This window comes from Zingiber officinale, chromosome 2A, assembly GCF_018446385.1.
Source record: "Zingiber officinale cultivar Zhangliang chromosome 2A, Zo_v1.1, whole genome shotgun sequence".
Lineage (NCBI taxonomy): Eukaryota > Viridiplantae > Streptophyta > Magnoliopsida > Zingiberales > Zingiberaceae > Zingiber > Zingiber officinale.
The window spans coordinates 1,826,562-1,840,512 of record NC_055988.1 but is presented as its reverse complement, the minus strand read 5'-3'; the positions used below and the strand labels follow the sequence as shown (position 1 = coordinate 1,840,512).

The following is a 13,951-nucleotide window of genomic DNA, read 5'->3' as shown; positions in this document are numbered from 1 at the left end:
CTGAACTATAAATCAGCACATAAATAGAAGATTTGAATTGTAAATATAAGGATGTTAAGGTGGTCGTGTGGATATACAGGAATGGACAGAATAAGCAATGAAAACATTAAAGAAAAAGTTAGAGTTGCATCTATTGAGGAAAAACTTCGAGAGACACATTTAAAATGATACAAACATGTACTTATGTTAGTAATAAATGTTCCAGTTTAATGATGTGAAAGTATGACAATACTTAAATTAAACAAGAAAGAGAAATATCAAAAAAAAAAAAACTTGATTAGTAATAATAAAATAAAATAAAATTTAATTAAATATAAATTATTATATAATAGAAAATAAGAGCTCCACTTAAAATAAATCATATAAGTGATCCAATCTTATTTTATTGTAGTATTTGAATCTGTGTAAGATTATACAAATGTATACCATTTCTTAAAACAAAATAGTAAAATCTAAGAAAAATTAATGTCTTAATGAATCGTTTTATTATTTTTATATTTAAACTCAGTAAACGTGTTTAACTTTTAGTCAATCATGTATATTGCGTATTGCTTCAACCTATGTAAAAAAATTCATACAACTCTCAGCCAAACTTTTTTTTACAGAGATTTTTTTTAATCCTATTGTTTATAATTTGCATCAAATATCTATTAATTTTAAAAGTTATTGATCTGATTTTAAAAAAATATATCACCAACTATTAGATAAATGAACTTTTCATTAATAAAAATTTATCCATTAATTCATGTAATATGTCTGAAAAACACTACCGCTGCATTCTTTTTATAGTGAATTTTTATTTTTTGTTAATCCTACTTTTGTTGTTATAATCGTTTGCATTTTCAAGCATTTTAGATTGTAATTGTATTTTATATATATACACACACAAACAAATTCCTTTGCTAGGTAATTGAAAGGCCATGTTTTTGACTGGAAAAAGTGAAGTGGGGGGAAAAATGGGAACAAAAAAAGGGAAAAAGAACCGAGTTTTAAGTGCCTTATTGTTCAAACTAGTACACAAACGAATTATGCACCCTGTTCCACAGGCAAACTGAACATCTGATACTTGATCCTACCATGGAAGCAGAAATTAGAACTCACCGTCGACTAAGGTCCACTAAGGTCGCAAGAAATACAGTATGCTCCTTCCTCCGGAGAACTTATCAAGCACCGATGTTCTCGATCTCGACAGATTTATCCATTCTTTTCACGATCCCCGCAATGACCTGATGAAACTTATAGTTTAAGACAATTTTTGGAACATGAAACTCTAGTTCTGAGGACAAAAAACTGTTTTTTTTTAAGAGGATTGTGATCTTCTGGTGTAAATCACCTTTCCAGGTCCTAACTCGTAGCTTTTCTTCAGCCCTTTGTTTAACAGAGTCTTCACAGTTAATTCCCACTGAACAGGTGAAGTGACCTAAACAAGAATTGGTTCGATAAGGCTTTACAAAGAATCATCTTTTCAAGTTGTAAATAGTGTAAAGATAAGGCCAACAATAAGACCTGTCGAGCCAAAATTTTCTTGATTGTATCGGCATCAGAGTGTGGCTGGGCATCCACATTTGATATAACCGGTATCCTAGGGGTTCTGACTTCTGTGGATGCTAGTGCAACTTCTAATCTGGAGACGGCGGGTTCCATAAAGCCCGTATGGAAGGCACCGGCAACGGCAAGGCGTACCTGGTGATGAATGATTCATTTGGCTTTAGTACAGACTCAACATCAACACTCAGCAAAAATGGAAGGATTCAGTAAGATTCTCTGAAATATAAACCGATTGTATTTGAGACTTTCAAATTACACCATGGAGTTATACAAGGTATGAGACTACAAATGGCCAAGGGATATCCAGGGTATACTCAAACTGGAAAATCAAGAAACCAAAATCGAATCAGTCAGCCAGATGAGACATCAAGAAGAACAGCAATGTCTTAATACTAGGCATTAATTAAGGGAATTATGATTTTTTGATCAATATGTTTGCTTCTGGTAGATCTATTATTTTGATAAATCTCAAAAGTTGTGATTCCTAGCTTCCTCGTAGGTATCTCATCTAACCTAATTGGTTGACTCCCAGTATGGTTTAGATAACTAGGGCTGGACTGCTGCATTTTCATTCACAAAATTGAGAAATAATTTAAGCTAGGGAAGATACAAACATGCCAGTTTGGTTAACGTAGTAAAAGTTTAACATTTTACCTAATTTATTTATATTTGTTGACAAAAGAAACAATAGACCCTAAACAAATATAGTTTCATGTCCCTAATGCAATAAAATCATTTGCAAAAAATAATGTCAAGGAAAAATAGAAAATTAATAAAAAGATGTCAGTGACGTAGTTTGAAGTGTGTAATAACATCAAAGCCAACATCATAACCATAATTTCAGAATTAAGCTACTTAATTTTGAAAAAAAAATGATCTTTTTCTTAGTTAATAGACCCATTTGACATAGATTTCTTTCCTCAAGCATGATAAGAAGATAATAAAAAAATAAATCTGAGACAAGAACAATGTGCTAAACGTTCAACAAGAAAATTGACGATTGTGCTACAAAATGATAAGAAACTAAAGGCACTGACCGTCATCCGAGCCTTGAAAGACTTTGCCTTAGCTTCAACTGCTTCAATTCCCTTCAGACCTCCAGAAACAGCATAGTTACCCTGCAATTCATATGCTCTCCATTAGAGGTGATGTTCAAAGAGTTTGCAAGATACTAAAGAAGGCATTGGGTCTAAACCATACCGTGCATAAAAAGTTTGCAATCTGAACCTTATTTTGCTCATCGACTTCTTCATTGCAAGCATCACATAACAACTGAACCTTGTCAGAGTCTAGTCCAATGATGCTTACCATAGCACTGTTGGCAGCATCTGCTGCATCCTGAGCAGAAAAAGAGGCTAAGAGCAATTATTTTCTTGAAATTACAGTAGCTAGAAAAGAAAATAGTTTAGCATATCACTCTGAATTTAAACACCAACCTGCATTGCTTCTCCTCTTAGTTTGACTAGCTTGAGACCATCCTCAAAACTGGAGAATAATAAACTCAGTCAAAAAGACAAATGGCAGAGACAAAACAAACTAGAAGATCTACACTAGCTTAAATACCTGAATGCACCAGCAAATGCAAGGGCTGTATACTCGCCTAAGCTCAAGCCACAAGCAACGTCTGCAGAATCTATTATATTCTGGCCTCCCTCACGTGCTCGCAATACTTCAACAGCAGCTAGACTAGTGACGTAAATGGCAGGCTGTATATAATTTTATCACATAGTGTTGAGTAATTTTCTTGATTGAAATGACAAGCAAATTGTCTTTGAATATACGGTAAAAGGATTCCATGAATACATAGCAGATAATTTAATGAAATGTAAAGCTGCTTAATTCAGAGTAGAAAAATGAGACGTTTATGGAAGTGCAATCTAGCACTACTATGAACCTCTAATGACAGTAATACAGAGGATAGAATATAACTTACATTCAAGAGACTAATCACAACAATTTTGCTTACTTGGACAGCAAGAAAAACAAAAAATACTCATTGCTTGTAAATGGTCAGAGAAAGAGCAGAAGAAAGAAATAATGACCAACTTATGGTTGCATACACATTTTTGCATTCCCGTACCTGGCTTATAACTGTTGAATCAAGCTTCTCTTTTGGACCATTTGCACAAACATCCAATAGATCAAAACTAGGCCAAAAGGAATAAAATCAAAAGTTAGATATTTTTTTGGGAGAAACTCTTAAAGTATGGTTGCAATTAGCATTTCTATACAGGAGTATAGGCATACCCAAGTATCTCATTTGCTTTCCTGAATAATTCAGCAGCTGCTTTTACGTTCTGGGCTTCAATACCCATTCCAACAGTTTGTGCGCCCTACCAAGAAGAGTTTTAGCAAAAAATCTAGTATGACAAAAACAACAGGGATATCTGGAACATCTGGAAATAGTTCGGCAGTCAGAAACAATTTTGAACCAAAACATCTGTCTACTCTAGGTAGTTCCTTTTGGTGCTAAAACAGATGAAGAATGACCCATGTCTATATATATATATATATTTGAAAGTATATTTCAGAGAGATAAAACAAAATTATAGATTTAACAAAATCAGAATATCACCATGGTGATCAAACAGTAGGAATTAAAAGGTTTTAATTGGAAGAAACATCCGCTCGTGAATATCGTACGAAGGTTCTTCATTCACATACATATCACTCGAGTTCACATTTCTGGAAACTATACCCTATTAATTCAGTGTTTTTCCTAACATTACGCGTCTCAAAAATAAAAACTCTACATAAATTTATTCCGCCACAGGTACGAAGGAAACCAGGAAAAGAAGAAGGTAAAGCGTGTAGACAGCATCGAGTTACCTGTCCAGGAAACAAGAAGGCAGTGGATGACTTGTAATCCTGGAAGAGGGCGTCATTGGCTACGGACGATCTGGATCCAACAGAGACGCTCATCGAAACCCTAGATCTCCACAGGCTCCTGGGGCAGGGGAACGACCTCCGTGCGCTGTTGACGGGGGAGATCCGGTGGAGCGGGGACAAGGGGAGGAGAGCGGTAAAAGCCGACGCCATGGCTGTTGATCAACCAGTGAGACAGCGAAATCGGAAGCAATCGGTCGGAGCGAGACGACGAAGTGGAGGCGGGACGGCACCGTCCGCGAGGAAGATAAAAGAGAGCGGCGGAGCTTACAAGAAGGCGAAAAGGGAGGTGGAGAGCCGGGCCCAACGGTCTCCTCTCGACTCGTCCGCCTATAGATCGAGTCGGGTCAGGAAACCGCGACCGGTTCATTAATCGGGTCGAACTTGGCATCTGGCTCAAACCAGTCAGAGAGGTCAGGTCGATTCAAACGCCAGGGTGAATTGCAGCATGCATCATCACCCAAATAAGATTTTTTTTTCAGAGAAAATTTTTTAATCATAATATTAATTTTACATGTAATTCCTATGTCTAAAAAATTTTATTTCTATTTTCTATATGACAATATGTAAAATTTTATTTGTTTCAACAAATATCACAATCTAATTGCTCCTAAAATCTTTTAGATACAAAAATAATATAAGAATGAGTATAATTCCTCTTAAATTCAGCATTTTAAATTACAATCGAATATATTTTCCATTGAATTGTCCTTCGTATTTTTTAGATAAAAAAATCCAAAATTAGATATAATTCCTATTAAATTCAACACTTTAAATTAGAATAGAGTATATTTTCTATCAAATTGAACACGATTTTCTAATTACCCCTCAAATTTTTTAGGTATAAAAAATCCAAAAATGAGTATAATTACTCTAAAATTCAAGACTTTAAACTAGAATCAAATATATTTTCTATTAAAATTACCCCTTATATTTTTTAAGTATAAAAAATTTAAAAATGAATATAATTCCTGTTAAATTTAATATTTTAAACCAGAATCGAATATTTTTTTATCAAATTGAGGACGACTTTTTTTCTACCTAATATAATTTCTCCTAAATTCAACTATCATTTAAAAAAAATCTAATATATTTTTCATCTAAATCTAATATATTTTCTATCCAATTGAGGTGAGAAAAAAAATCATACTCAACTTAATAAAAAAAATACTAAATTCTAATTTAATGTGCTAAATTTAAGAAGAATTATATTTATTTTTAGACTTTTTATATCTAAAAATATCAGAGATAATTAGATAAATTAGTGTCCATTATATTTAACTAGGGAGCGAAAACAAAATTTTTTTATCAATGGAAACTGCATGCAAAATTTTGTTTCTGATTAGGGACTACATGCAAATTTTCCCAAGTATTAATGACAATTTCAAGTTATATTGATAGAAAAGTCATTACAAGTAATGACCACCATCACCAACCTTAATTTTGGTTAGTTGGCCCTGAAAGGATACACAGTATGGACTACAATTAGCATTCTCATATCCCCGTTGCCCACTCCAAAAGAAACGCTATGGCCCTTCACTTCCAGAGGAAGATGTTCTTAATAAGATTCAAAAGAGCTAGGGGATCGATCGACTTAATTATTTACACGGAGGTGGCCGATAAAAAGCACCTCTTTCCCAATGTCTTGGATTGGCAAATGGTCCAACCGCTCCCTTCCTTCCAGTACTCCACCTATCACCGGTAGAAAACTCGGTTTGTTCGATATGTTGGATGACGACGACTCACATTGGTGCAAGACTATATTGAGCAACTTACCGTGTCCCAAATGTCATTGGTGGTTTGGAGACCTCCGATGATGAATATAGCGTCGCCTAGAACAGCTGCGGCAGTGTATCCTCTCGGGACGTTCATTGGCTCTCCCATCATCCATGAACCGAGTCGGGGATCAAGAATTTCAACACTCGACACCATTGTCTCCCCATTGAATCCTCCCATGGCATAGCTTGAACAAGAAAAGATTATGGTCAGAGCATATGGTGGTTGATAGAAACATACCTTTAGTTTCTTCGTCGGTCGCTTCTCACATTTTGTCTTTGAAGACCGCCAACGAGTGGCATCCCCTTTTGAGATTCATGCTCGCAGACCTGCTCCAGTAACCTTCTCGTGGATCGTATCTTTCAACTGACCTGGACAAGTCAAACTCACCTAGGTCAGCTAATTCAGCTTAAAAGAGAATAAAATTGGAAAATTGCAGAATTCTTGAAGATCACATCCTAAAAAGCACATCCTGGTATACGAAAACAAATATATTTGGCTTTCATCTCCTTTACTGAGATTGAATGTTGCAATTGCCAAAAAATTATTTTCCAACATATTTGAAGTCATTGAAGACTGACAATGGAATGGTAGGATAGCAAATAGTGCTTAATTACATCATCAGTTCAAACTTAATAGTTGTAAGAAAAAACTTACGTCAAGTAACCTTTCCCATCGTATCCACCTACAGCATACAGTATTCTGTTGTGTTCAACTGCAGCAGTAGCAAATCGCTGGAAAAACCAATTGGTCAATGGATCACATATGCCGGTTAGATTTGGGCAAAAAACTGAGTGAATCATGGGAAGATCGAAAGGTAATTTGTTATAATATGCATGCACTACTATGCCTCCACGGTCCAAAAACACAAAATATTGTAAGGAAAAGAGAGGTGAACGAAAACTACTAAAAGTTCAAGGGTAATAACAAATATATTATGCGTGAACACTGACAATTTCCTGTCAACCTTTTCATATTCTAAGAGCTTGAACAAGCCCATCTGATATGACTTGATCCATATCCCACAAACTTAAGGAGATTATGGGTCCAATCTTGTGGATTATTGGTTGACAAGTTCTGATAGAATTACTGTAAGCATGATTTGGTCAAAGCAGAGTGAACCTTAGACATTGTAGATACCGAATTCAAACTTGCAATGGTGATTCTTCTCAACTAAAATGTATAGTGCTTCAGCTTTAGCAGTAGCAACATGCAATCAGAGGTGTTTATTGGACTGGGTTGATCATGGCCAGTCCAGCACGGACGAACTGGGCCAGCACAGCACAAATCTGGGCCATGCTTGGTGTGACACGAGATTGGGCCTAGCAATGCCCGCGAGCCAAGCCAAGCCAAGCCCACCAATATATACCTATAGATATATAGTAAATTCCAATTTTTCTGATTTTATTATTATTTTGTAATAGTTCATAAAGTAAATTAAAAATAAAAATGGGTCCACAAGCTGGGATAGTTCGGCCTGCACAGCATGCCCTTGGGCCCAGGCAAAGGCTAGGTCCTCGGACCCTGGCTCAAATTGAGCTGGCACGAGCCCGGCCAGTCGATTTGAGTTGGGCTGTGGTTGGTCCAACATGCTGTTATCCGGTCAATTCAGGCCTGGCCCATGCCTAGCCCAGTCAAGTCAATTCACAACTGTAAATGTGATGATGGGATTCAATCCCATATAATAACATCAGCTGTGATAAATGAGATGTTAATTTACTGGATATTACCTTCCACCGTCCAGGATATTATTCAGTTGTTGTTTATTTTATAAGATGACCTCAGGGCCAAGCATCTAGTCCAATAATTCATAATAACCAGGCTTTGAGTAAAGGGCAGCCCAGTACACGAAGTTCCCGCTATACGGGATCCCATGGAAGGATCCATTGTACGCAGCCTTATCCTGCTTTTTTGCAAGAGATTGTTTCCAGAATAACCAAGCTTTGAGTAACAAATGAAAATTTTGAAGTTTCAACAAGAACAATATTGAATGTGGCTCTTTGGTTCTATTTTCCCTTCTCTAAGATATTAATCTCTTTAACAAGAATGGGAATAGTTATGCTAAAATGACTGACTAAAATTATCTAAAAATATACCAGAAAAACAACACATTAATGTAGCATCGTTCAGAGCTAAAAAGGAAATTCCGATTTGACCATCGATAATGAAAGTGCTACAAAGGAAATGAACACCTTTACAACATACCTTATGAAGCATTGACTGATTGTAGATCCACCTTCCAAGCATTGGATCAAACATCTCAACCTCAGAATGGCACGAAACTCCATCTCCTCCTCCAATAGCATATATCTTATGGTCTAAAGTAGCACTAGCAAGACTCCCTTTTGGACGAATCAGTTCAGGACATGATGTCCACTCTTTTTTCCTATGATTGTAACACTCGACTTCATCAAGTAAAAAAGAATCAATGGCTTGTGATACACATTTTTAAAATTCATCAGAAAGTACACAAAATAGCACCTGTTTTATACCACAAATTGCCATCACCACCACCCAAAACAAAGATATTATCATCCAATGTTGCAACAGAAGCATATGAACGTGCAGAGCTCATTGGTTTTAGAGGAACTAGTTTGTCATTAAATGGAGAAAAAGATTCAAATGTTGACAACCAAGAGCTACCATTATAACCGCCAATAAGGTAAATGACTTTTTCATGTTCTGGACACTCCTCCATATATGTAACTCCTTGCAACATAGAAGAGTGAAGTCTGGACTCAAGTGTATTAATTTGATCTCGTAATCCCTGAACCATCCTCTCGGATTCCTTGACATCACCCCTTAGTTGTTGCAATTCTTTATTTGATTCAGCCTAACAAAATGAGAGTGGTATAGCTAAGAGGAAAAGAGTAATTCAATTGATTAGAAAATTGATAGCTACACCATACATATGTCGGTGATACTAATTGTCAGCCCAATAAGCACCGTGGAGCTATTAATTCCAAAACCACCCCTCTAGTTGGAGTATAAAAAAAATCATGTGAACCTCTTAAGTAAAATGTAAAAATGAGACACGTGGATATATTAGGTGTATGTTGTTTTTGTCATTTTTGGGCATACAAGCATCTCATGAATTCCTTACCTTAAGACCCTTCAAATTTAAGACACTGCAAGAATTTGAAAACAATGGCATGAACAAAAAACTTAGTACAAACAAAACTTAGATCACGGGAGCAAATGTAAATATTGGTACCAGGGCCCTTACGACTTTGGGAAACTTAGAATGTGTACAATGTCCTCAAATCTGGTAAAGAAACTTGATTACTTAGATCTAGCTTTACAGCCAACAATCATAACTTCATACCAAAATAAATATAGTTGTTATCAGGGTTGTAAATGGAGGTAGGCGTCAATGATCACCTACCGCCTACCGCCTCAACTGTCTAGGCGGTGCCTAGGCAGTTGAATTTATTTTATACATAATATTATAAATAATCATTATTCTTTATAATATTTACTTTTAATAAAAGATATTAATTACAAATTTTAAATTTAATCTCTATATATATATTAATGGGATAATTTTATTAGGCGTTAATTAAATATATTTAAACAATTATAGCTAGGAGTTGATTAAAATTATTAACCTAAAGTAATTGAATTAAACCCTAACTTACAACTTACTCGCATACCTTGTTTTAGTAGGGTGACGAGTTAGACGCATTGGCAGGACTGCACTACGAGTTCAGATACGTCGCTGCGTCCTAGCGACGCCTTTTAGCCCATTGCTGAGCTCGAGTGACGCCTCCAAGCGCGTCGTCGGGCTCGGGCGATACCTCCGAGCCCGTTGCCAGGCCTAGACGACGCCTCTAGGCCACACAGTGGCGAAATATGGTGAGTGACCGCCTAAAGCACCGCCTCAACTTGAGGCAGTGCGGTTGATACCTGCCTCCCGCCTAGGCAACCGCCATTTAGAACACTGGATGTTATATTAGAATCAAATCACATACGCATTGTCTTCACTTAGAAAGTGCACACTTAAATTCCCTCATAGACTTACCGATGAGTTTAGGAACTTCTTTAGAAACACAACTTCAAACTTTTTTCTAGAGGTTTGATAACATATCACAGAACTTAGTGCAGCATAACCGGATTGTTGCCAAAGTCTTAAGGAATCTTGATTATCTCAAAAATACCCAAGCATCCTTAAAAAGAAATTTAAGTTGAAAAATATTCCCACTAAAAAGGGTATTTTAAACTTAGAGAAAACATCAAGTACAGACATAGAGTCTAAGACCTTATTATTATAATCTAAGGAATTGATTGTAAAGAAACTTGATTACATAGATCTAACTTTACAACCAAGAACAATCATAACTTCAAACCAAAATAAACATAGTTGTTATATTAGAATCAAATCACATACGAACTGTCTTCGCTCAGAAAGTGCACACTTAAATTCCCTCACAGACTTACTGATAAGTTTAGGAATTTCTTTAAAAACACAACTTCAAACTCTTTTCCAGAGGTTTGATAACATATCTCGGAACTTAGTCCAGAATAAGCCAAAGTCTTAAGGAATCTTGATTATCTCAAAAATACCCAAGAATCCTTAAAAAGAACTTTACAATCCGAAAATATTCCCACTAAAAAGGATATTTTAAACTTACAGAAAACATTTAAGTACAGACATAGAATCTAAGCCTTATTATTACAATCTAAGAAATTGATTGTAAGCAATAAGACTCAACTTTATGAAAAGCTAGATGCTCTTCATAAACTACTTGAAATTAAGTATCAATGAACAAACTTAGATTTGAAAATACACACTATGAAGAAGCTTTAGAATACACTAAACAATTCTCAATAACCAAGGAAGACGGATACTAACCAACAAGACACCGAGAAAAGTGACCAACTCCAAAAACCAGCAAAACAACAAAATGCTAGCTTTATTAACTTCCCTTCATTATAGAATATCTCTTTTATAAAATAGATTAGTTTCCTTAGAACAAAAAAACTATCTCAGGAAACACTCAAACCACAAAGTGGAAAGAAGCATTAGATAACCTGAACAAAGATTTAAGTAAACTATCTCTGGACAACATTCAATTAGACATAATCTTCTTAGGAAAAACTATTAATCATATTCATAATCACTTTATAGTCACAATCATAGATATGATTGAAGCACTCACCACTAAAGGAATTCACTTTCTCAAACCTAGAGAATTCAATTCCGAAATCTTATCAAGATTGGAATGGAACATAAGTCTAGACAATCTAAATACAACCTTAAAACCAACAACATCTATTATGTATGAAGACATAAATGAAAATTTTTCTGTTAGATTTTCTGATCCCAGCCATCAACTTCTCAGAAAGACTCCCAGACTGATGAACCTATCGAAGAACATTTCACTTTAATGTTTAGACAAACTACTGATCCTTTTACAATTGTTAAACAACTTGGAAAAAGACATCTAGACTTAGTAAAACACAGAAAATACATCAAGCTAGTAAGGTAGCATAAAATTTTAACTTATGAATATATCCGAATGTTAGAATAATTATAGGGGTATTTTTGTCTTTTGGTGTATATCTTCTTTCCTATATAAAGGCCTAACTCGTGGTTCCAATATACAAGAATTTAGGGTTTTACTTTGAACATGATATCAGAGCCAAGTTTAAACCCTAATTTCTTTCCTCCTTGTGCCACCGTAGTTTTGCCTCTTCCCCATCCGTTCCCCCTGCGCCGCCGCTCCCTCCGTCTCCACCTCCCGAGCGTCTTCCCAGTCCCCGATCCCACCCACAGAAAGGATCCTCGCGCCAGCGCCCAGCAACGCGGTCTCTCCGATCGAGGCTTCACCATCGACTTCGTCTGGGCCCTCTTCGAATCCAACCTCAGTACCTCACGGATCTTCTCCGCATCCTCCACCGCTGCATTCTCATTCCTCTACGACGCGTCTCTCACCTCGCTCAAGCCGTGGCGTTGCTTTCGTCTCCAGGCCAGGCTTCTCACCCTAGCCGTCTTCTGCCCTAGCTTCGGCTCGAAGCCAACAAGCCCTGTCACCAGCAACCCCTCACCACCAGTTGTGCTGCCAGAGCAGATCCACTCCGCCAGTAGAGAGCCCTAATACGAGGTCCCCAGCCTCAGGCGAACTCCCTGTCGACATGGTAGCGAACATAAGGAGTTTCTAACAAAGGAGGGAACAGCCAGCCATTTTATCTTCTTCTCTAGTAAGCCTGTTCTTCTTCTTCCATCACTGAGCGTTGCTGTGGACTTCCCACGGACGTGGTTGCGAAGGTGGGCATAACTCCAGCAATCTCGGTGTGGGCATCTATCTCCGAACAGAACCTACATCATCTTCACTGCTCAACTCCCATGTATGTCGTTGCGTAAACAGGAATATCAAATGAATTCAGTGTGTATTTGACTCCGGCAGCACATCACTGTTCTTTCTTCTTGATTCCGGTAGCACCAGCACATCACTGTCCTTCATCTTTCTTCCAAAATAAGCAAGCTCACTTCGTATATTCCAATAGCCTGGTTCACAATTCTATTCATGGCTACATCTGGCGCCCCAAAGCCAGATACCTCAATCTTTACCAAACATATCACTACACTTCTTTCTTCCGAGCAATTGGATGGTAAAAATTATATCTCTTGGGCATCTCACATTGAGCTTTGGCTTGTTGGACAGGGTTATGAGACACATCTCACTCAAACTGAAGAAGATGTTCAAGTCGCCGATCGTCCTCTGTGGAAGAAGATTGATGCTCAGTTGTGTTGTATTATCCGAGCCACCATCCATCCATCTCTTAGGAGTGTCTTCCGTACTCACAAAACCTGTAAAGCTGTTTGAACACAAGCTCAACAACTCTTTGCAAACACCTCTCAGCGACTCTATCAAGTTTGTGAAGATCTCATGACCATCCTCAGCACCCATCAGATTAAGGATTCAATGTCAACTTATCTGGGTTTAGTCTCTAGCCTTCTTTGTGACTTAAATGAACTACTCCCACCTGTGGCCGATCCTGTTGAAGAGCTTGAAAATCGGAAGAATTTTTTTTTGTCTCTGGCTTTATATGGTCTGTCCACAGATTATTCTCATGTCCGTGACCAGATCCTGAGCAGCCCCAGAAGCTACTATGGAGAATACCTGGGCAACTCTTCTCCGTATCCCGACCAAAGTCTTAACGTTGCCTTCTTCTGTTCCTGTCGATTCGTCAACTTTGGTCTCTCGACACAAAGGACCTCCACCTCGCAAGGGTGGCAAAGGCCGTCCTTGGTGTGATCACTACCACCGACTGGGACACACGATTGATAAGTGCTGGAGTCTACATGGCCGTCCTCCTCGTGCTACCCAGGTCGTTTAGAGTTCTGTTGCTTCTTCAGCTTCCACTTCACAGTTGACACCGGATTCAACTCCAACACCTTCCTATACTGACTTTTTGAAATGATTTGAGGATCGTCAGGCTTCGGGTTCCACTGCTACCATTGCACACGTTGGTACTTTGCTGGCATATCTCGTTCTTCGGGTCCTTGGGTTCTTGATTCTGGGGCCACCGATCATATCACTAGTAATAAATCCTTATTTTCCTCCCTCAATACTTCTGGTAATTTGCCAATGGTCACCATGGTCAATGGTTCCCAAACTCAATCCCAGAGTATTGGCATTGTTCATCCTTCTTCTTCTCTGTCCAATCATAATGTTCTTTATGTTCCCGGCGCTCCCTTTAATTTATTATCGATAAGTCAACTTACTCGATCTCTTGA

The 13,951-nt window shown here is 37.4% G+C and overlaps 2 protein-coding genes across 2 annotated transcripts in view; both read right to left on the bottom strand.

Moving 5' to 3' along the window:
- Positions 1 to 973: 973 nt before the first annotated feature.
- Positions 974 to 4,733, bottom strand: LOC122040486 (malonyl CoA-acyl carrier protein transacylase-like). Its single transcript, XM_042599816.1, has 10 exons — positions 4,378 to 4,733; positions 3,796 to 3,881; positions 3,629 to 3,695; positions 3,112 to 3,254; positions 2,985 to 3,033; positions 2,749 to 2,886; positions 2,586 to 2,666; positions 1,507 to 1,683; positions 1,334 to 1,420; positions 974 to 1,226 (listed from the first exon to the last, which is right to left on the bottom strand). Exons 1-10 carry the CDS (start codon positions 4,585 to 4,587, stop codon positions 1,164 to 1,166), a joined length of 1,101 nt encoding a protein of 366 aa, XP_042455750.1. The 5' UTR covers positions 4,588 to 4,733; the 3' UTR covers positions 974 to 1,163.
- Positions 4,734 to 5,806: 1,073 nt separating this feature from the next.
- The window catches only part of LOC122040485, a 29,269-nt gene continuing 21,124 nt past the window's right edge, over positions 5,807 to 13,951 (bottom strand). Inside the window, exons 6-11 of the mRNA XM_042599815.1 lie at positions 8,692 to 9,043; positions 8,416 to 8,615; positions 6,868 to 6,944; positions 6,480 to 6,581; positions 6,211 to 6,397; positions 5,807 to 6,126 (exon numbers count right to left, since the gene is read on the bottom strand). Coding sequence (XP_042455749.1) covers positions 6,037 to 6,126; positions 6,211 to 6,397; positions 6,480 to 6,581; positions 6,868 to 6,944; positions 8,416 to 8,615; positions 8,692 to 9,043 — 1,008 coding nt within the window. The 3' untranslated portion in view covers positions 5,807 to 6,036. The remainder of the gene's footprint in view (positions 6,127 to 6,210; positions 6,398 to 6,479; positions 6,582 to 6,867; positions 6,945 to 8,415; positions 8,616 to 8,691; positions 9,044 to 13,951) is intronic.

Coding starts and splice junctions, on each gene's coding strand:
- LOC122040486 (XM_042599816.1), bottom strand. CDS start 4,587: ATGGCGTCGGCTTTTACCGCTCTCCTCCCCTTGTCCCCGCTCCACCGG. Junction 3,255..3,628: donor ATTCAACAGTTATAAGCCAG/GTACGGGAATGC, acceptor AATTATATACAG/CCTGCCATTTACGTCACTAG. Junction 1,227..1,333: donor ACGAGTTAGGACCTGGAAAG/GTGATTTACACC, acceptor AAGTTTCATCAG/GTCATTGCGGGGATCGTGAA.